Source organism: Pristis pectinata, chromosome 3, assembly GCF_009764475.1.
Source record: "Pristis pectinata isolate sPriPec2 chromosome 3, sPriPec2.1.pri, whole genome shotgun sequence".
Taxonomy (NCBI): Eukaryota; Metazoa; Chordata; class Chondrichthyes; order Rhinopristiformes; family Pristidae; genus Pristis; species Pristis pectinata.
The window spans coordinates 137861603-137882714 of record NC_067407.1 but is presented as its reverse complement, the minus strand read 5'-3'; the positions used below and the strand labels follow the sequence as shown (position 1 = coordinate 137882714).

General features: G+C 41.7%; 1 protein-coding gene across 1 annotated transcript in view; it reads right to left on the bottom strand.

Moving 5' to 3' along the window:
• vta1 (vesicle (multivesicular body) trafficking 1) overlaps window positions 1–21112 on the bottom strand; it is a 213190-nt gene that overhangs the window by 99450 nt on the left and 92628 nt on the right. Inside the window, 2 exon segments of the mRNA XM_052012390.1 lie at window positions 9381–9468; window positions 9471–9507. Coding sequence (XP_051868350.1) covers window positions 9381–9468; window positions 9471–9507 — 125 coding nt within the window.

Here is a 21112-nt window from a genome sequence, read left to right as displayed (position 1 = left end):
GAAGTTTGAAAAGAATTTGAACAGGAAAATGAGGAAAGAACAAGGGAATGTGACTGACAGAACTTATCTATAAGGACCCAAAATGGACCCAATGGGAAGGATGGCCTTCAATTCTACTACTGAAGGACATTAATGAATGAGAACTACAGAAATTCACAGCATGAGTCACCACAATTCATCAAGGTCCTTTAAGTGCTTATCCGCCACCTTTTCAGCCAGTGAGTTTGAGGTCACTTAAATAGTTAACAAAAGAATTTTTCTCATCTTCCCTTTTCGTCCTTTCACTATTTTTAAAAAATAACTCCATTAACCTAGCTTTCTGATAAAAAAAAGGAAGTAGTCTGGACTCGCTGGCCAACGTTTAAAGTGACAGGAGAAAGGATTAGGGAGAGTTGAGGTTTTTTTTATTGCTCCATAGAGCAGTGGGGATCTGGAAGTCACTGCTTGAAGGGGTGATGGAGGCCGACATGACTCTCATGATATTTACAAAGTACGTGGATGAGAAGATGATGGACTATAACATGCAGGGCCATGGACTGAGAGCTGGTAAGTGCAATTAAAGAAAATAGTTTTTTCTTGGCTAGCGTGTACACAAGGGTTTGAATGGCCTCCCTCAGTGCCAAAAATTCATTTGCCTCCAATCTCAAGAATGGAATCAAGGGATCGTAGTACACAGAACATACAATATAGCAACAGGCCCTTCAGCCCATCATGTCAGCACCGTCTATGCCGCCAATCTAAACAAATCCCATCTGACAGCACAAGGTTTCTATCTCTGTTGTATCTGGCTCTGTCACTTCATCTGGCAGCTCATGATTTTATAAACTTCTATCAGGTCGCCCCCCTCAGCCTCCAACGCTCCAGAGAAAACAACCCATTACTTTCATCTGCTGCCACCTCCCCTGGCAGCACGTTCCATGCACCTACCAATCTCCATGTAAAAAAAACTTGCCTCACAAATAGAAAGAGGTTGGACAGGCTTGGAATGATTTTTCTCTGGAGCGTCAGAGGCTGAGGGAAGACCTGATGGAGGTTTATAAAATTATGAGAGACAGAGATAGTGTAGGCAGTCAAAGAGTCTTTTTCCCAGGATAGAAATGTCAAATAATAGAGGGCATGGGTTTAAGGTGAGAGGGGGCACAGTTTAAAGGAGATGCGCAGTTAATTTTTTTTTACAGAGTGGTTGATGCCTGGAACATGCTTGTGGAGTAGTGGTGGAAGAAGACACGATAGTGGCATTTAAGAGGCATTTAGACAGGCACATGAACATGCAGTGAATGGATGGATATAGATCATATGCAGGCAGATAGGTTTAGTTTAATTGGGCATCATGGTCTGCACAGACATTGTAGACTGAAGGGCCTGTTCCTGTGCTGTACTGCTCTATGTTCTATTTAAACCTCCCTTAAACTTCCCCTTCTCACCTTAGATCTTTGCCCTCTAGTACTTGACATTTCCACCCTGAGAAAAAGAATCTGACAATCTGCGCTGTCTATGCCTCTCATAATTTCATATACTTCCTTCAAGTCGCCCCTCAGCCTCCAGAGAAAACAATCCAAGCTTGTCCAGCCTCTCCTTATAGTGAGCACACTCTAATCCAGGCAGCATCCTGGTGAACCTCCTCTGCACCTCCTCCAAAGCCTCCGCATCCTTCCTGTAGTGAGGTTACCAGGACTGCACACAGTACTCCAAACTTTTACTCAGCTGCAACGTGACTTCCTGACTTTTATACTCAATGGCCAGATCAAAGAAGGCAAGTATGCCGTACACTTTCTTTACCACCCCATCAACTTGCATTGTCACTTTCAGGATCTTTGTCCCCACGTGGTCCTACCCTCTCCCTAGTTACCCTCTTGTTTCTAAGGTATGCATAAAATGTCCTGGGATTCTCCTTAATCCTATTTGCCAAGGACATTTCTCAATGCGAGGTCCTTCCCTGGTTGGATTATCTATATACTGTGTCAAGAAACCTTACTGGACACCCAACAAATTCTGCCCCATCTAAGCCTTTGGCACTAAGGGAGTCTGAGTCAATATTAAAGTAACCCACTGCAACAACCGTGTGGCTTTTAAAAGCTACAAGAGAGAGTTTGCTCCCTTCCAAGCGAGAGGCACCCGAGAATGTTCTTGCACCATTCTGAAACAAGTGTGGAGCTCAATGGTTTGAACTGTGATCCATTCTTCTCCACGTGAGGTTCTGGTCACCACACTAAAGGAACAATGTGATTAAGTTGGCGAGGGTGCAGAAAAGATTTGTAGGACTGGAGGGCTTGAGTTCTAAGGAGAGACGGGATGGGCTGGGACTGTTTTCCCTGGACCAAAGGAGGCTGAGGATTTTATAGAATTTTATAAAATCACGAGGGGCCTAGATATAGCAGATAGTTTTTTTTTCTCAGAGTAGGGGAGCCTAGAACTAGAGGGCATAGGTTTAAGGTGAGAGGAGAATAATTTAAAGGGGATGTGAGGGGCAAGTTCTTCACACGGAGGGTGGTGGGTATATGGAACAAGCTGCCAGAGGAAGTGGTAGAGGCGGATACAATTACAACATTTAAAAGATATTTGGACAGGTATATGGATGGAAAGGTTTAGAGCCAAATGAGACTAGCTCAGGTTGGCACTTTGGTTGGCATGGAAGAGTTGGGCTGAAGGTCCTGTTTTCTGTGCTGTATAATTCTATGACAATGATAGTACGCACACATTTACTTCGTTAATTGGAGATGGTGCTAAGATTATTAGGGGCACGGTAGCGTAACGCTTTACAGCGCCAGCGACCCAGGTTCAAATCTGGCCACTGTCTGTAAGGAGTTTGTACGTTCTCCCCGTGTCTTCGTGGGTTTCCTCTGGGTGCTCCGATTTCCTCCCACATTCCAAAGACGTACGGGTTAGGAGCTGTGGGCATGCTATGTTGGCGCCGAAAGCATGGCGACACTTGCGGACTGCCCCCAGAACACTCTATGCAAAAGATGCATTTCACTGTGTGTTTCGATGCACATGTGACTAATAAAGAAATCAAATCAAACAGATAGTCATTTCAAATCCAGAGCCACCTGAAAACACTGCAGAAACCTGTGCCACTGGGAAGGAAAACAAACTTTCATTCTTCAATCTCTCTTCATAACCTACTACAGCTTTTGATTAATGTAGCCCCCACCTCTTCCCCCCTCCACAAAACAAATATTTCTCTTCTTCCTTAAATCAGACGGAGCCAGAAAAAAAAGTGAGTTGCAGTATGCTGTAATATTCACAGCAGATTGCTGGAGCCAAAGAATACAGCTTGTGAACAAAAATAAGCACTGTGCTCATTAACTGGGATACCTTAATGGAAATAAATTGTTCCATCAAAGCACCCTTTCCCTATTAATAAGCAAAATCTCTGTCAGTTCAGATACTTCAGGGAAACACCTGCAGCAGCAGAAAATTCCTCTTTAAAAGAAAACCATAATGACCACATCCTGCCTGACTGGTACTGCTCATGCTGCCCACTATCCAGTACCATAACTGCACCTTCCAAACAAACCTCCAACTTCGTCAGTGAGTTGTCTGCATACAATGAGCACTATTTTGTCCATAGATGCAGATCCATTAGCCAAGTTAATGAACTTCAGCAACACTTCTTTTGCTTTTCGGCAACAACAAACCTGCCTTTGATGGTCTGTTTATCTCTACTCAAGTACAGCCACCGCTGTATCACACCCTCCTCAGACATTCTCTCTTCACCCCCCTCCCACTGGGCAGAAGATACAAAAGCCTGAAAGCACGTACGACCAGGCTCAGGGACAGCTTCTATCCCGTTGTTATTAGATTCTTGAATGATCTCTTAGTACGATAAGGTGGACTCTTAACCTCACAGTCTACCTAGTAATGACCTTGCACCTTATTGTCTACCTGCACTGCACTTTCTCTGTATTATAGGACATAGAACACTACAGCATGGTACAGACCCTTCAGCCCACGATGTTGTGCCGACATTTTATCCTGCTCTAAGATCTATCTAACCCTTCCCTCAGCACTTTATTCTGCATTCTGTTATCTTTTTTAACCTTGTACTACCTCAATGCACTGTTGCAATGAGATGCTCTGTATGGACAGTATGTACAAATTTCTTTTTACTGTACCTCAGTACATGTGACAATAATAAACCAATTTACCAATTTACTGTATTCTGTGGCAGCAATACAAAGGTATTGCAGACTGACCAAGGATAGGAATGGACAAACTCCGTCATTGGTTCTCCTATTCAGAAAAGGCCTGGATTCTGCAAAAGTAGCAAGGATGAAACTAACTGTTGAGTGCTATCACTCAATGTGTAGGTGTGATGGCGCTAGAGAGGGTGTGGAGGAGATTCACCAGGATGTTGCCTGGGATGGAACATTTCAGTTATGAGGAGACAGTGGAGAGGCCAGGGCTATTTTCACTGGAGAGGGGGTGGTTAAGAAGTTTCATGATTGAAGTATACAATATTATGAGGGTTATAGATAGGGCAGATGGCAGGAATCTTTTCCTCATATCAGAGGTAAACACTTGAGATTTAGGGTAAAGGGTAAGAGATTAGAGAGGATTTGAGAGGGATCATTTTCACCAAGAGAGTGGCATTCATTGAGGGGTCAGCGGTGGAAAGGGTGAAGCAGCTTTAAGTTCCTGGGTGTCAACATCTCCAAGGATCTGTCCTGGGCCCAGCACATTGATGCAATCACGAAGGAGGTATGCCAGCGGCTGGACTTCATTAGGAGTTTGAGCAGATTTGGTGAGTTACCAAAGACTCTTGCAAATTTCGATAGATGTACAGTGGAGAGCATTCTGACTGGTTGCATCACAGCCTGGTATGGAGGCTCCAATACACAGGATCACAAGAGGCTGCAGAGGGTTGTAGACTCAGCCAGTTCCATCACGGGCACAACCCTCCCCACCGTTGAGGACGTCTTCAGGGGGTGCTGCCTCAAGGCGGCATCCATCGCTAAGGACCCTCACCATTTGGGACGTTTCCTCTTCTTGTTACTACCATCGGGGAGGAGGTACAGGAGCCCGAAGACCCACACTCACTGATTCAGGAACAGCTTCTTCTCCTCCGCCATCAGATTTCTGAACGGTCCATAAACCCACGAACATTGCCTCATTATTTCTTCTTTCACACAATTTATTTTTGTAATTTATAGCAATTTTATGTCTCTGCACAGTACTGCTGCCACAAAACAACAAATTTCACGACATATATCAGTGATAATAAATCTAATTCTAACGTACCTGGAATGCACTGCCTGAGAGAGTGGTGGAAGCAGAGTCTCTGATAGCATTTACGAAGTGTCTAGATAAGCACTTAAATCTCCTAGGCATAGAAGGCTAAGGGCAAAGTGCTGGATTAATATGGACGGGTGTCCACTCATCAGTGTGGACCAAATGGCTTGTCTCCATGCTGTACAACTCTATTCTATAATACCAGCACCAATTCTAGATTTCTATATGTGCGGTTAACAGTAAAAAAAAAATCCCAAAGCTGATCAGTAATTCAATGTTCCTCCACAGGCTGTGGTACTCTGCAACCTTCTCCAATAATGTAATGAGAAATAGTTAATTGATGATCTGGTGACAGAAGGGCCTTCATGGAACAGTGGTCAAAATTTGCTACTGTCTGTATAATAAGTATTGAAAGCAATTTAATCTGAAACTAGTTTTCAAATGGGAATAAAGTACAAAGAAACAAGGCGTAAACCAACTATCTATCTATATATGTCTTTGGTGTCATCGTTCTTGCTGTAGATTCTATATATATAGAATCTACAGCAAGAACAATGGCAGCAAACAAGCCATGGCTAACATGTGAAGAATTAATACATAATTTAAAGTAACATAATTTCTTTAAGGTAGATTTTTTATCCAGCAAGAAAAGGTGTCTGGTCAGGGCTACGAAGATGAGAGTGGATCCAGATCAAAGCAAGTTTGTAATACACTGCTAAAACAAATAAAGCAGCAAGTCTGAGGACTGAGCAAAGCAGGAGCAAGAACATCTTTAAGGGGCAGTGGAATATGAGAGTAGCCCAGTGAGAAACAAAAACAGACTGCAAGATTTGTAAAAAACGAAAAGGTTGGCTAAACATAATGTGGGTTTCTTGCAGACTGAGACAGGAGAAAATCCAAAGGCAGAGCAATCAAACAAATAATCTGGGGGGGAGAGGAGCAACAGAGCGGGTTGGGGGGGGGGGGGGGGGGGGGAGAGAGCAGGTGGCAGACGGAGCATGGCAGCAGCAGAGGGACCGAGAGAAACGGGAAATGAATGGGAAGCTATATATCATTCCATAGGGGAAAATGATGGATAGATGCTATTAATAAGGATGTTGCTACAGGGCACTAAATAAATAATAGGGTTGAGCAGAGTCAAAATAGATTTAGGAAGAGGACATGGTTTTTGACAAATCTATTTTAGCTTGAGGTTATAACTAGCAACATAGATTAAGACAAACGAGATGGTGTACAGTATATGGAGCTTTGGAAGACCTTTACTAACATGCCAGACAAGACATAATTGATGAAAATTGGAGTATATATGGTTTTTGGGGTAATATTCTCATGGTTAAATGACCAAACACAGTAGGGATAAAAGGATTATTTTTGGCCAGGAAGCCGTGATTGGTAAGGGCACGTACAGATTGGTGCTGGGCCCCCAACTACTCACAATCTACATCAATGGTTTGGATGTGAGGATTGCCCAATATCTCCAAGTTTGTTGAGGATATGAAGTTCAGTGGCAGTGTTGGGCTGTCAGGAGGTTGAAGGGAAGTTTCAAGAGTATGTGGACAGTCTCACTGAATTGGCAAGGACACTGACGCTGGAAAAAAATGTGAGGTCATCCATTCTGGTTTCTAAATTAGGAGGCTAATTACTTTTTAATAGGTGAGAGACTGAAAGCTGCTTTTGTTCAAAGGGACCCAGGTGTCCTTGAATATTAATCACTAGAAGTTAACATGTAGGTAAACTAAGCAATTCGGAAGGCCATTTTTTCAAGAAGATTTGAGTACAACAGTAGAGTCTTACCCCAATTCTGCAAAGTAATACCTAAGGATATACTTACTATAAGATTCAAGAAATTCAAGAGATTTTTGTCTTTAAGAGGGGCTGCTTGTATCATAAGAGCAGGACTTTTGTTCCCTAGATTTAGAATGAGAGGTCATCTCATTGAGACATACAAAATTCCAATGGGCCTGTGGAGTTAATGCTCTCCTGGCTGGGAAGCCTAGAACCAAGGTTCATTGTCTCAAAGGAAGGGAGAGATATAAAAGGCCATTTTTTCACCCAGAGAGTCGTAAATCTTTGGAAGGCTGTGGATGGCAAGATACTGAATATATCAGGACACAGGTAAACATATTTTTAGCCATTATGGGAAAGAAGCGATATGGGGGTAATGCGGGAAAGTTCACCAAGGTTAAAGATTAGCCATAACTTTATTGAAAGGCAAAGCAGAGATCAGAGGCCAAAGGGTCTACTTCTTATTTTTAAAAATGTTCCTATTGAATCAGTTGAATTTGAGAAGATATTTATGAGCATGCAATTCCCTCAAAATACTACAAAAATATTATTAAAAGTTATGATAATATTTTGTTTTCTTTCATCATTCCTTCTATGCTTTGTTTATTTTCCATTCAATAAAATATTCATTAAAAATGATACTTTTTATTTTTTGGCTTGCAGTATGAAAAATCTATAACGTGACCTGCTGCTTAGATAGCTTGAAGACATTGCTAACCAGAAATGTTAACTCTGTATCTCCTTCTACAGATGTGGCCTGACTTGTTGAGTATTTTCAGCATTTTCTCTTTTTATTTTGGACGGCACAGTGATTTGCCTGCATTGCGCATTTCCCCAAAGGGTAGGCATTTAAAACTGCACTCAGGGACTACAACCCTGGTAACCTTCTGCCAGGAACACCTGGATATGGTCTCAGAAGATCTCTGTCCATTCTGCAAAAAGAATGTGCCTCGTATGGGCACTGCTCTTCACCAGACTGTAAAGGACACTCTGACCCCTGGAGGCACTCTTCCAGTTTCCTGCTACCATTACAGCATCCATTTATTTAGCAGCAACTCTGTAGCTGGAAGTAGTACCCCTTGCTTTGTGATGTGTCCCTTTAAGATATTGCATGAGCAACACTAAATGTCGGCAGCTGCGAGGACAGGCAAATGATCAATCGAGAATATTGTCAGCTTAGTATGCCACTGTGCTGGGAGACCTGTCAATGCTGTTCTGTGAAACTTGCAATTTAATCAATTTCACAGTGTTAAAATAACCCATAATTCTGTTATATCATTGAACGGCAGTAAGGCAATTTCTAACCGTAGTACATCTAAGTCAATGTAGATATGTCCAATACATGACACAGAATTTACTACATCTTTGGAGAGCTTACATAGAGGCCAGCTGTGAGTGATATTGATTAATACAAATACTCTGCTCGTAAGCAGAAACTGTAATGGATGGGAATGAGAGTCAGATCTGGGTCACCAGGCAGGTTTGGGGACTTGGGAACATCACTTGAGTAAATGAAACCTCTTACAAGGAGTTTCAGACTACCTATTGAATGACAGCTTTGTTGGGGGTGGGCACTGTCTTTTGCCAACCATTCAGAATTGTCCCAGAATTTTCAGATCAAGTCTTTATTCACCTCATGGACACTGTTACAAGAAATACTGAAGAAACAAATCATCTATAAAGCTTCATAATAGAATTGTCTGCTTTCCATCAGAGACGGTGGAAATCTGTTTGACTGGGTTGGTTCTTCGAGATGGGAGGTTGTGTTGCAAATATGAGGAATGCATCCAGCTATTCTGGGCCATTGCAGATGCTGTGCTTTGTCCAGTCTTCCAATAGTCAAGGTTTCATTGTACTGATTATGGTGAAAACATTGCTGAACAAAGACTCAGTTGGTTCCTGGGATCGAGCAGGTTAGGCTTCTATTCCCTGGAGTTGCGAAGAGTGACCTCAATGGAACATACAAAATTCTTGAGTTCGACAGAGGGTAGATGGGGGTGTTGGGGCAGGATGGATGGTTCTCCCCATTAAGGAACCTAGGACTGAGAGTCACAGTCTCAAAATAAGGGGTAAACCTTCATAAATGAATCTCTAGAATTCAACACCCAGAGCTCTGGAGGTTCATTCATTCATTCATTGCATTCAATAGATTTCTTAATGTTAAAGCAAGGGATATGGGGGTACTACAGGAAAATGGTGCTTGTGGTAGATCACCCAAGATCTTGTTGAATGGCAGAGCAGGCACAGAATATCTTAGGACAATGATTTCACAAGCTTTAGAAGAACACATTCATCAAAATGCAATCACTGGCACATTGCAACCTTTTGTTTTCCTTTCTATATATACATTTTGCAAGACTTACTTGTGAAATCTTCCTGCACGATCTTCAGTATCTGCATACAGGAACATTTTGTAGGCATAATTTTCTATGTGGGCATTCCCCACCAATCTTGAGTGATTGATTCGTTGTCACCCAACTGTTTTCTCATCTGAAAACGGATTAGAAAAGGGTAGCAGGATTTAATACCAATTATACATTCAGTAGCATGTAATGATACCTACCTTCTCTGAGGGTTGTGGGTCACCATCTTCAAACGTTCTTAAATGGATGTCGCCTTTCGGCTTGGTGCAAGTACATCAACCTCTGTGTCATTTCAACATCACTTATTTGGCCTACTACTCTTTTCAACTACAGTGATGCCCACAAACTGGACCTTGTTTTTTTTTTAAAAAACATGGACCTCAACTTGAACCAGAAATGTTAAAATTCGTAACAGGGAAAATGCTCCACCCAATGGTGAATTCAACGTCAAAGGCGACAGACAATATTAAGGGACTGAGGGACTCTCTTGATGAAGGGTCTTGGCCTGAAACGTCGGCTGTTTATTTCCCTCCATGGATGCTGCCTGACCTGCTGAGTTCCTCCAGCACTTTTTGTGTATTGCTCCCAGACAATATTAAGGAACACTTGCGGGCTGCCCCCAGAACACTCTACGCAAAAAGATGCTTTCACTGTGTGTTTCGATGTACACATGACTAATAAGGATATCTTATATCTTAAAAAAAGGTTTGACTTGTTTTTCAGACTGGGGAAGTTGGGGTTGCTTTCCTTGGAGCAGAGAGGGTTAAGGTGGGGTTGGAGAGGAACCTTTATGAAAATTATGAAAGGCATAGAGAGAGTAAATGGCAAGAAACTTTTCAACATGGCAGATGTGTCTGGAGAGGTCACTGGCTTAGGATAAGGAATAAAAGGTTTAGAGGGAATCAGAAACAGAATTATTTCATCCAGATGTCAGTTAAAGTCTGGTACGCAATGCCTGAGATAGTGCTGAGGCAGATACTCTCATTTTTCAGAAGCATCTGGATGGGGAATTGAATTGCCAAGGCACAGCAGGCTATGGCTTGTGAATGGGATTAGTATTGATAGGAACTTAATAGGTCAGCAGAGACGTGGTGAGCTGAAAGGCCCATTTCTGTGCCGTATGCTTCTATGACTACGTAACATTGCAGATTCCTTGCAGAACAGGAAAGCTTGTGCTCTAGAATGGCAATTCAATATCAAAATAGGTACAGAAAAATAGACAGGGAAAGAAAGAGTGGATTCATGAAGAGGAAAAAAAAAGTGACAGAGTAAAGTGAACCAAGGCAAAAAGTAGTTTCAAATGGTTAAACTGCAGTTATTTGTCCAGGTTACTGGAATTACTGAGACTTCACCCCCAAAACCTGTGGCTAACCTATCGAGAAGGACAATGGCAGCACATGCATGGAACACCAACCACTACAGTTTCCACTCCAATTCACAGACCGTCCTAACTTGGAAATATAATTGCTGTTCCTTCATCATCATCGATTTAAATCCTGGAACTCCCAATCGAACAACAATGTGGGAGCATATTCACCTGAAGGACTGTAATGGTTTAAGGCGGTGGCTCCATAGCCTTCTCAAGGGCAATTAGAATGGGCAATAAATAGCCAGTGATGCCTGGGGCCCAAAGAAAAAAAGACTTCACATGTAATAATTAATATTTAATGACAGAGTTTGACAATAAATAATCCTCACCACACAAGGTAGAAAGTACATTGGCTGAAATAAACAAGCACTAATGTGACTCTAATGGCATTCTACTCTCTTAAACTGTAGTGATGCCCACAAATTGGACCGTGATTTTTTTTAACCTCCACCAGCATGGCTTGTTTCCATGCTGTATTAGTCCATGACTCTAATCCTTTTTAGTTTAGTATGTATCTACAGTGCACATACAGGAACTTCACTTTATTACAGATGTTTCACTAATGAGCTGTTTTCAACTTTCAAACTTCCCTGTTTAATTACAAATTTGCTCTTGCCTGAAACTTGTGTTGTTTGCACTTAAATAACATTTAATTCTCACTGTGATTTTAGCAGTAATCTTTGGCCTAATTAGAGAAAGAGAAAGAATGACTAAATTTATTTCACTATTTCATTACATGGCTATATTGCTTCCAGAAATATCTTAGAGTAAACCCTTTTTTTTAGGGTATTGGATTCAACTACAAACTGCTTGATACACTATGGTATCAATGACCTTGCACCTTATTGTCTGCCTGTACTGCACTTTCTCTGTAACTGTGACACTTTATTCTGCATTCTGTTCTTGCTTTCCCTTGTACTACCTCATGCACTGTGTAATGAATTGATCTGTACAAATGGTATGCAAGGCATTCCAATTTAAGTATCTTCAAATAGCTCATTATTAAAGTTATTCATTCGCAGGCTATGAACATCACTGATAACTCTGGCATTTTGTCTATCTATAATTGTCTTTGAACCAATGAATTTGAATTGGTTTATTATTGTCACATGTACTGAGGTACAGTGAAAAACTTGTCTTGCATTCCATTCATACAGATCAATTCATTACACAGTGGATTCATTGAGGTAGTACAGGGTAAAACAATAGAGAATGCAGAGTAAAGTGTCACAACTACAGAGAAAGTGCAGTGCAGGTAGACAATAAAGTGCAAGGTCATAACGAGGTAGATTGTGAGGTCAAGAGGCAGTTTAGTCAGCCACATTGATGGGCAGAGCCGGAGTTGAGGCCAGACCAAGTAAGAATAGCATATTTCCTTCTCTGAAGGATGCTACTGAACGAGAAGGGATTTTTTAATCACAATTGTGCAACTCAATGGTTACCAGAACTGAGATCAACATTTTATTTTAAGTTCCAGATTCTTATTTAATAAACTGAATTTTATTCCCCCTGCTGTCACTGGGATTTGGTTTCTGGATCAATGTCCCAGAACTGTGGTTGTCAGCCCAGTAACTTAACCACTACTGGATTCTTCACATGGTCTTAATTCAACCATGATCTACCATCCATGAGGCTGCTGCGATATTAATGGATTGGAACTATCTGATCCAAATATGGCACTTGCCTCATTATTTTTGAACTGCAAGTTAACTAGAGGATTAGTTAAAAAAAATTACTAACTCCAGAGTGAACTCATAAAATTCTGGCTATACTTTTCAGCACATGAACATAACTCGTACGTATTGTCATGATTCCAGGCTGAAAATAACAGAGAATCATGTTTCAGATATGGAAATCTGGCACTTAGCAGGTGAGAGGTGGGAGACATTTTCAATATGGTTTTAATTTGCCTTATTGCGTGCACGCGTACTTTACTTGAAGGCAAGATGAAGCAGTTCTGTGGGAGAATTTAGAATGGGGTCACCTTTTAAAAATAAGGGGTCATCCATTTAAGACAGATGAGGCAAAATTTCTTCTCTCAGAGGCTCTAGAGTCTTTGGAATTCTCTTGCTCAAAGGATAGTAGAAGCAGAATATTTTTAGGACAGAAGTACACAGATACTTGACAAGCAAGGGGGGAGATATGTGAGAATGTGATATTGAGGCTCCAATCAGATCAACCGTGATCTTACTGAATGGCAGAATAGGATAGAAAAGCCAAATGGCCTACTCCAGCACCCAAATTGCATGTTTGCATAACACCAGTGGTTAACTATACATAAATTTCATGATAAAAACTAATTATATGTAACTACTGTGCCATCTTAGGCTAATGTACGAGTGTTGCTCTTTTCAGCATATTAAAAAATCTTCCTGTTCTATAAAAATCTCAATTACAAGAGTTCATTCCTGCAATGTTAATTATGAAACTTTCATGTTTTTGTATATTCTTACAAAGATCTTCTTTCTAACCATCAAAAGTTTACAGGATGTATTCCAACAGGGTACAAGTGAACACTTCTTCGACAGATGAACAGACCTTTCAGTGCTGAAAGAATTAATACTGCAAACACGGTTTGACATTTTTACAGCAGTTGATCATGGAGTTAAATGCAATAACTTCATACAAATCATAATGTGGAAAATCCCTGCTCAATTGTGCCTCTGAACCAAAATAATCTCAGTCTCTGGGTAGTTAGGTAATGCAGGATAAGGCAAGAAGCCTGTATACCACAATAGGCAGGGAGACTAGAACATGAAAGCAAGGATGTACTGTTGAGGCTTTATAAGGCGTTGGTCAGACCCCATTTGGAATATCGTGAGCAACTTTGGGCCCTGCATCGCAGGAAAGATGTGCTGGCCCTGGAGAGGGTCCATAGGAGGTTCACAAGAATGATTCCAGGAATGAAAGGCTTAACCTATGAGGAGCATTTGATATCTCTGGGCCTGTACTCAATGGAGTTCAGAAGGATGAGGGGGGATCTCATTGAAACCTACCGGATACTGAAAGGCCTGGATAGAGTGGATGTGAAGAGGATGCTTCCATTAGTAGGAGAGTCCAGGATCTGAGGGCACGGCCTCAGAATAGAGGGACGTGCCTTTAAAACAGTTAAGGAGGAATTTCTTCAGCCAGAGGGTGGTGAATCTGTGAAATTCATGGCCACAGTGGAGGTCAAGTCAATGGGTGTATTTAAGGTGGAGATTGACAGGTTTTGATTGGTAAGGGGGTTACTGGTCTGGGAAGAAGGCGGGGGAATGAGAAAAAATCAACGATGAGGGAATGGTGGAACAGACTTGATGGGCTGAATAGCCTAATTCTGCTCCTTTATCTTGTGGTCTTCTGGAGAGGGAAAAATAGTAACAGGTTTCTACTCCTGTGAATTTTCCAGCCGCCTTTGATGGAAAGGGATTGAATGTAGACATTATGTGGGGATAGGACTATGTTCAACTGCAATCTCATTGAGATTTAATCAGAGATCGAGGACTAGATGGCATGGACGGTGGGAACAGGGTAACGTGGATGCTGTGGACACTATATCCCAATGAAGGCTGATAGCACCAGTGGGTAACCAGGTTAGAGTATTAACAAGACCAGCAGTTCCATGCTGCAGTAGAGAGAAAAATAATCAGTTGCCAGACCGTCAAATTAAAACCAAAATGAAAAATCTTGCCTTGGGCAGGTTCCCAACCATAACCACCAGGAATTTAGGAAAGCTTTCTGGCATAGAGGATAGATACTTTGGAAATAATATAAATCAAACTTGGCATAGAATTTACAAACCTTTCATCAATATTATATCATCTTTTACTTCAGCACATCAAAGACTGGCAATAAAATACACAAGTCTTGTACTTGCAAAACGTACCTTAGGAGGAGGGAGTCTGGTCATAAAGCACCTTCTTGAAATATAATTAAAATTCTATCTGAAAAGCATTGTGAGTAATTGCAATTGTCCTCTTCTCCTTTCATTTCTTTCACTATTTGGCTATACCTCTGTGTGTCCGTTCTGTGGGTTGGTGTGTAGGCATACAGTAGTCATGTGCCTCTTTTGAATGGCGATTATGAATGTGGTCTGGGGTGTGACTGTTAGCCTCTCTACCACCTCCCCCTCTTCAGACTGCCAAACTTGATCTCACTGCACTTTCTCATCATAGCACAGCTGAATCTCCCAAAACCATTGTGCAGACCTTCCAGGATTTGCATCCTGATTCTTACCCCAAGGGAAGTTGTGGGCATGCTATGTTGGCGCCGGAAGCGTGGCGACACTTGTGGGCTGCCCCCAGAACACTCTACGCAAAAGATACATTTCGCTGTGTGTTTCGATGTACATGTGACTAACAAAGATATCTATCCTAAATAAGATCATGGCTGAACCTTTACTTCAGTGCCAACTTCCTGCATTCACTTCAGATCTCTTGATTACCTCAAACATCTATCAATCTGTGTTTTGAATATACTCCACGACTCAGCCTTCTAAGCCCAATTGGATAGAAAATTCCAAAGAAACACTACCCTCTTGGTGAAGATTTTTCTTTTCATCTTGGTTGTGAATGGTTGACCATATACTTTTGAGACTGTGAGCCCCAGCCAGGGGAATCATTCCTACATTCACTTCGCTGCACTCCCTCTATCACAAGTACCATATACTCTTCCTTGATGGGATAAACCAGACCCGCACATAATAATCCTAAGTGTGGTCTCACCAGGGCTCCACATATATATTTGCATTAAGTTGTCTTACTCAAAAATCCTCTTTTTGCAATAGGGGCCAATATACCAGTGGGCTTCCTGTGTGTTGCTGTACATCATGTTGTCCTCCAGTGATTCATGTACAAGTCCCTTTGAACACCAATACTTTTCAATCTCACAGCATTTAAAAAAAATTTTGCTTTGCTATCTTTTTAACCAAGTGGATAATTCACATTTTTTCAAGTTAGACTTGGTGGTGAATAGTTGTTTTTTCTGTAAATCAGAGAGGGCTGTAGAGGTTGAATCATTGAATAAATCCAATGCTGGGTCCATATGTAAGGAGAAACGAGCAGGAAAATGGATCTCAGGACAAGATCAGATCAGCAAAGATGAAGCAGGCTGAAGGATGCTTGGAGCCGGATCCTATTTCTTGTTCTTAACTGAGCATGTGACTGACAGCATGGGCATGATTAGTACCTGGTTAGTGCAAGGGTCTCATCAGGGTGTCTGGCAATTTTTATAACATGCGAGGGCATCCTTGGAAGCAAAGAAGGTGAAGAACTCCCATTTGGGATCCAGTCAAACACCAGATTAATGCAGAGGACGACAACCTAGCTAGCCTTCAACAGTCAGGGCACTGAGTATAGAAGTAGGGATGTCAGGTTGCAGTTGTACAAGACGTTGGTGAAGCTGCATTTGGAATATCCAGTTTTGATCACCCTGCTATAGGAAAGATGCCACTAAACTGGAAAGAGTGCAGAAGAGATTTATGAGGATTTTGCCAGGAGTCGAGGGACTGAGTTGTGGAAAGAGGTTGAGCAGGTTTGGACTTTTTTCACTGGAACAGAGAAGAATGAGGGGTGATCTTATAGAGGTGTATAAAATCATGAGGGGCATAGACAGGGTGAATGCACAGTTCTTTTTCCCAGGGTTAGGGAATCAAGAACTAGAAGAAGACAAGTTTTTCACTGTACCTCAGTACAAAGTGACAATAATAAACCAACACCAATAACTAATACATGGGTTTAAGGTGAGAGGGGAGAGATTTAGTAGGATCCCGAGAGGCAACTTTTTCACTGAGGGTGGTCAGTATATGGAATGAGCTGCCAGAGGACGGGGTTAACAACATTTAAAAGGTACTTGGACAGGTACATGGATAGGAAAGGTTTAGAGGGATATGGGCTAAGCACGGACAAATGGTACTAGCTTAGATGGGAATCTTGGTCAGTATGGGCCAGTTGGGCCAAAAGGCCTGTTTTCATGCTCTATGACTCTACTCAATGCAGGAACTGCCATTTTCATTCTACTCAAATGTCAAACTAATTCTAACCAGAACAGCAATACAGAATTATACAGCATTACATCTCTAAAAATGCTCAACACCAGCTTAGAGAATGTTTCCCAGTTTATTAAGCTCATTGACAGCTCACATCAGATAACCAGTATTCCAATTTTCAGCAGCCTAATAATTTGCAGGTACAGAACTCCAGCTCCCTGCAGGTGCAGTCTCCCTCCTCATCACATAGCGTAGGTAAGGGATGATTTCATTCTGTGCCAAAAATAAGAGATATTTGAATGGCTTCACAGTTGGCCACTGTTGCCCCAAGCTACTGAAGAGGCCACTTGCTTATAAACTGATTACCCTGACTTGCTGAGACATTTGAGCATGTTCCATTCTTAGCTCTGTACCATGCTTGTTTTTAATGATGAATGCGGAAGGAGTACTACACTTGCAAGGTAGAAATGCATAAATTACATTAAGTCACTACCCAGTGGAAAGCTTGTGTGTGTGAATACCAAGTGAGGAGAAATGTTTGCAGCTGGCTCAATTCTCATTAAGTGGATAAGCAATGAATTCTTAGGTTTGCTCCATTATACCCACTGGAAGACTGAGCCAGCACAACTAATTTCCCTTTGCTTGAGTGGCAATAGGTGAACATAGATGTTTGGAGGACATTGGTGTATTGATATTGATTTATTATTGTCACATGTACCGAGGTACATTGAGAAACTTTGCCTTGTATGCCGTCCATACAGATCATTTCATCACATCAGTGCATTGAGGTAGTACAAGGGAAAACAATAGCAGAATGAAGTGTTACAGATGCAGAGAAAGTGCAGTACAGGCAGATGATGAGGTGCAAGGCCACGAGGTAGATTGTGAGGTCAAGAGTCCATCTTATCGTATTAGGGGACCATTCAATAGTCTTATAAAAGTGAGACAGAAGCTGTCCTTGAGCCTGGTGGTATGCACTTTCAGACTTTTGTATCTTCTGCCCAATGGGAGAGGGGAGAAGAGAGGACGTCCAGGGTGGGTGGGATCTTTGATTATGCTGCCTGCTTTACCGAGGTAGAGAGAAGTGCAGACGGAGTCCATGGAGGGGATGCTAATTTCCATGACGGTGCAAAGCTAAATCCTGTCTATACAGCCACTGTGGTAGAGGCAGATCCAAACCAGGAATATGTTAAGAGAAAGCAGCTACACAATTACCTGCTATATTTGTATTTTTGCGCCAGTACCTCTTGCTCATGCTGTGCCAAATGAACAGTGGTGGCAGTCCCAGGCTATCTTCCTTGACATTTATTGAGCTATTCATCTGTAGACACATTTAGCTATCATTTAATGCATCATAAAAGTATAATAATTACAGACTGATATTGGAACTTAGACAGAAGTATTTCTAAATTCTAAAACCAGTTCTGCTGTCTGGTCAAGCATCACAATGGTTCATTTAAGAATTATATTCAAAAACATGATGAACTATTAAATAGATTGGTGTGCAAATACTTGATAGCTCAACTGAAGTTTACCAACACCCTGATTCACATTATACAATAACTTCCAGCAACTTTATCTGGAGTTCTTGTGTTCAATTTAAGAACTATCATGAGATTTACATTACAGAAAAACAAACCACAGACTGAGTCTGAATTTCATACTCCAGAATTCTCAATTTGAATTTCGGATGTCATCTTAAAAAAGAAACGAACCACAGAATACCACAGACTGGTTTCTTGACAGTGACACACGAGGAATTGTGAACTCAATGGGCACGAACAAGCAGTACTCTGAAGTTGTTGTTTTTCCCATAGGAAAGGGAATAAAAATCCAAGGCCTGCACAGACAGCATTGTATCCCTTGTTCTACTTGGCAAAGGAAAATGCAGAACAAAAATTAAATGAGAATGCAGAAAACAAGAAGAATTATAAATGAAAATGCAAAATGCTTTGCTCAGCCTTCTGTGCTTCCTTTTCCCATGGGATAAATACAATGTGATACTCCAACTGAGATCACCAGAAAACACAAAATATTTTTGTTTAAGAGCAACACACACAAAATTCTGGAGGAACTCAGCAGGTCAGGCAGCATCTATGGAGGGAAATAAACAGTCGACGTTTCGGGTCGAGACCCTTCATCAGGACTGGAAAGGAAGAGGGCAGGAGCCAGAATAAGGAGGTTGGGGGAGGGGGAGGAGACACAGGCTGACAGGTGAGTCCAGGTGAGGGGGGAAAAGGTAGGTGGGTAGGGGCGGGGGGATGAAAGGGAGTGATGTAAGAAGCTGAGAGGTGCTAGGTGGAAGAGGCAAAGGGCTGAAGATCCTCACCATCCAGGACTTTATTCCTTGAAGCACAGGAGACAGGGGTGATCCTGAGAGGCAGAGACAGAGTGATTGCACGGATTTTTTCCCACAGTTGGGGGATCAAGAATTAGAGGGCATGGGTTTTAGGTGAGAGGGGAGAGATTTAACATGAGGGGCAACTTTTTCCACACAGAAAGTGGTTACTATATGGAAAGGACTGCCAGAGAAAGTGGTTGAGGCAGATACAACAACAACAACATTTAAAAGACACTTGGACAGGTACATGGACAGGAAGAGTTTAGAGGGATATGGGCATCTTGGTCGGCATGGATCAGTTGGGCTGAAGGGCCTGTTTCCGTGCTGTGTGACTAATGATGACATGCCCTCTTCTTGTTACTATCATCACTGAGGAGGTACAGGAGCCTGAAGACCCACAACGGTTTAGGAACAGCTTCTTCCCCTCCACTATCAGATTTCTAAACAGCCCATAAACACTACCTCGTTATTCCTTTTGCATTATTTATTTATTTTGTAGATTATGGCAATTCTTTGCACTGTACTGCTGCCGCAAAACAACAAACCACGTCATGCAAGTCAGTGAAAATAAACCTGAATCTGATTCTGGCAATACAAACTACAGAATATACAACAGTAAATCACCAAGACAGCATCTCCTATCAATGTAACGTTTAACTACCAAAAGGAAAGAGCAGCAAACCATCACTGCAGGTAACCCATAATCCTGATTTGGACATGCACTGCTTCTTTATTGCTGTATCAGTGGCTTTGAGCTCCCTACCCAACAAAACTATGCAAGCAGCACAGCAAATCAAGGAGAATATTCAGCAGCACCTCCCTGGAGCAAGTAGAGTCGGACATAAGTGCCTTCATTGTCTACATTTAGAAAACAAATAGGAAAAAAAAGAGTGCCATTTCAAAAGGAAAAATAGCTTCAGTCCCTGCAATAGAAGAGACTAAATGGCTATATTTTTGCAGCAGGTCATTTGCTCAGCACATTTGTACTCATTTTATCCTCAAGCTACATTCTGGAACACAAATTGCTGCACGAAGCTGATTAGGGCAGAAAACGATTCTCAAAACAAAGCTGTCATTAGTAAAGCTAAGTGAGCAAGCAAAGGTAGCTCTTGCTCCAGCGCAGAGCTCAGAGCATGTGGCAAAGAACACATCAAAAGAGAGGCAAAACTGTGAAAGGAAAAGGTAACATTTAAGACGATATTACTTGGCCTAAAAAAGTTAATCTCTTTTCGGTTCAATTAAAGCTTGAACAGATCAATGCTGAATGATTCCATTCTCTGTGCAGAAACTACCTTTTGTACCATTTTTATTATACAGATCAGTCAACTCCCTTGCAAATTATTCTTGCAAGTCAACCACCCTTTGAATTAAGGTTTTGCTTGTGCCTCTCAGGACCCTTTAAGAAAATAACACTATATAAATAGGTTTGTGGCCAACATCTCTTCAGTGAAGCTGCAGAATTTACCTTGTTTTTCTTTTTATGGCCAAGTTCCTCTTTGAGTGATGGAGGCTAAAAAAAACATAACTATCTTTCTTGTGTAAATGCTGAATGATCCCTTTCACTGGCAGCTGTTGCTGCATTCTACCTGGAACATGACGCTCGCACCTAAACTTGGTCATTTCTGGGGAACAGTGAGCTACACACGTGCATCAAGCTGCGAGAGTGGAAAAAATGTTAACCACACTTGATGAATATCCTTGCTGATTTTGCACCACAGATCTGTGAATTCCTGCTTTCAGGTTAATTTGCAGGAAAAGAGAGACTCGCAGAGATGGAAGATAAACGGAGTCTTTATTCAATGAAAACTAAGACAGAATAAAGAAAAGCAAATAACTTCACTTCAGGAATGGAGGGAGACATTCTTAGGTTGCTATTGTATTTCGACTACCCAAATTAGAAGGGGATCGTTTTAATTCTAAACTCACCAACTTTTATCGATGCACCATAGAAAGCATCCTATCTGGATGCATCACGGCTTGGTACGGCAACTGCTCTGCTGGGGACCGCAAGAAACTGCAGAGAGTTGTGGACACAGCCCAGTGCGTCACGGACACCA